This window comes from Etheostoma spectabile, unplaced genomic scaffold (genome assembly GCF_008692095.1).
Source record: "Etheostoma spectabile isolate EspeVRDwgs_2016 unplaced genomic scaffold, UIUC_Espe_1.0 scaffold352, whole genome shotgun sequence".
NCBI classification, from domain to species: Eukaryota; Metazoa; Chordata; class Actinopteri; order Perciformes; family Percidae; genus Etheostoma; species Etheostoma spectabile.
The window spans coordinates 809,953-811,878 of record NW_022605591.1 but is presented as its reverse complement, the minus strand read 5'-3'; the positions used below and the strand labels follow the sequence as shown (position 1 = coordinate 811,878).

The window sequence follows — 1,926 nt, the reverse complement described above, 5'->3', positions numbered from 1 at the left end:
CACACACACACACACACACACACACACACACACACACTCTTAAACACAATATCTGTCACGTTGGAGTTGTCTATGGATTTATGTCTTACATGGTAAAGTGAGTGTGTTCTCGCTCAGCCTCATTGACTGACTGATATTTTGTCATTTCTCTCTCACACACTGACACCATCATCCCTAAAAAACACTTTTTTTCTTTCTACTAATCACTCTCTCCTTCCTTTCTTAATCTCTCCTCCTCAGATATGTGAGAACTATGGTCCTAATCTTGACACTTGTCCGGAGGGGACGGTGTTGGGTCTTCTGGTGGACGCCAGCAGTTGTCTCCACCTCTACGTCAACGGCATGGACCAGGGTGTGGCGGCGCAGGACATTCCTTCACCCTGCTACCCCTTTATCGATCTCTACGGCCAGTGTGAACAGGTCAGCACTTAAAAGAGAATTACGGCCAATTTTTACGTTAATCTTGATAGCTATAGGTATGCGTGTATAGTCAATAAAACGAGCTGAATCGATGCGGTCAACACGGAGTATCTGCAGCTACATGTACAAGCTTCCTATAAGCTAAAACTAAAACAGCAGTTGTTGGGGCAAGTTTTAGATAGCCGTTGTACCTCTTAACAGACACAAAATGCCATAAATATGTTTGTGCAACATAGATAGATAGATAGATAGATAGATAGATAGATAGATAGATAGATAGATATTTATTGATCCCAAGAAAAATGGGAAATTACGGTGTTACAGCAGCAAAAATGTACATCAGTCGCACAACACAGAATATTAATATAAATGAGATACTAGGAAAAATATACATACATACAATAAAAGAACAAATATTTGAATATATACAGGATAATATAAACAGGGCCCTTACGTGACAACAACATGCGTTTTCAACTCACACATTAAATTCACCTACCCTGTCTCTATCCTGCTGGTAGCTAGCTCACCCTGCTAGCTGCTAGCTGTTAGCTGCTAGCTGCTGTCCGTGATGTTCAGCCAGGTTTCTGTGATAATCATCATGCAGCAGTTCAGTGTGTATTTGTAGCTCATCCATTTTGTGTGTGATTGACCTGGTGAGTGGGAGGCTTGGCAGTGTTGATCTGTGTGGTAGCTCCATTAGCCGCGCTAGCGGGCCCGACTAGCATCCTTGCTTGTAATTTGTCCCCGCCTTTGTCGCCTCCCACTCCTGAAAACAATCCAGTGAGTGGCGGGGGGTGTGGCTATGTCCTCAAGAGGACAGGTCATGCCTTTGCGATGATACTTGAAGTTGATTCCCCCTCAAAAACAGGTAATTGAACACTGTAGTGGTTATGACCAAATCAGGGACTATGTAACTACATGGAAACGGGCCAAATGATGTCTGTGGCTTGCACAGTGATAGCGTCACTGAATGCTAGGTGTAGTCTCGCGCTGAAGTCCCGATGTAGCAGGAAAAGGTAAACAGTAACTTTGTTTCCATCCACACGTATTAATCCAAATTAAGTGATATCAAATTTAAAAAAAGCCTTATAGAAACAGTAAAATTCAATGGAATTTCATGAATATTGACTCAAAGGAAATGCGTTTGGTCTCATCGGATTTTCTCTTGATCGATATATGACTTATGCAAAAAACGCTGATGGAAACGTTATTTGCCGAATAAATAATGAATTGTGATGGGAGACGACAGACTTTCTGAATTTAATTTATCAGCAACTCGCAAAGGAAATGGCAACAAAGGTTAGGACAAGCCGTGGGACGTCCTGCGGATCAATGAAAGACGCTCAAACAGCAAGACATGTCTCAAAAAAGAGTCTTGCAGCGGTGCCAGAGGGATAATCAAAGACAAGTTGCATCTGCATCGTCATAGCAATGTGTTGATAACGTTGTTGTTTTCTTATTATAGCTTGATATGTTGCTATCAGCTGGCTCATAAGCCCTGTT

General features: G+C 42.1%; 1 protein-coding gene and 1 long non-coding RNA gene across 4 annotated transcripts in view; one reads left to right on the top strand and one right to left on the bottom strand.

Annotated features, from left to right (window-relative positions):
• neurl4 (neuralized E3 ubiquitin protein ligase 4) overlaps positions 1-1,926 on the top strand; it is a 27,401-nt gene that overhangs the window by 16,619 nt on the left and 8,856 nt on the right. For all 3 annotated transcript variants that reach the window (XM_032511312.1, XM_032511311.1, XM_032511309.1), the window contains exon 23: positions 241-420. In XM_032511312.1, coding sequence (XP_032367203.1) covers positions 241-420 — 180 coding nt within the window. The remainder of the gene's footprint in view (positions 1-240; positions 421-1,926) is intronic.
• LOC116686328 (uncharacterized) overlaps positions 1,275-1,926 on the bottom strand; it is a 1,998-nt gene continuing 1,346 nt past the window's right edge. Inside the window, exons 2-3 of the long non-coding RNA XR_004331221.1 lie at positions 1,671-1,673; positions 1,275-1,396 (exon numbers count right to left, since the gene is read on the bottom strand). This is a non-coding gene — a long non-coding RNA (uncharacterized LOC116686328). The remainder of the gene's footprint in view (positions 1,397-1,670; positions 1,674-1,926) is intronic.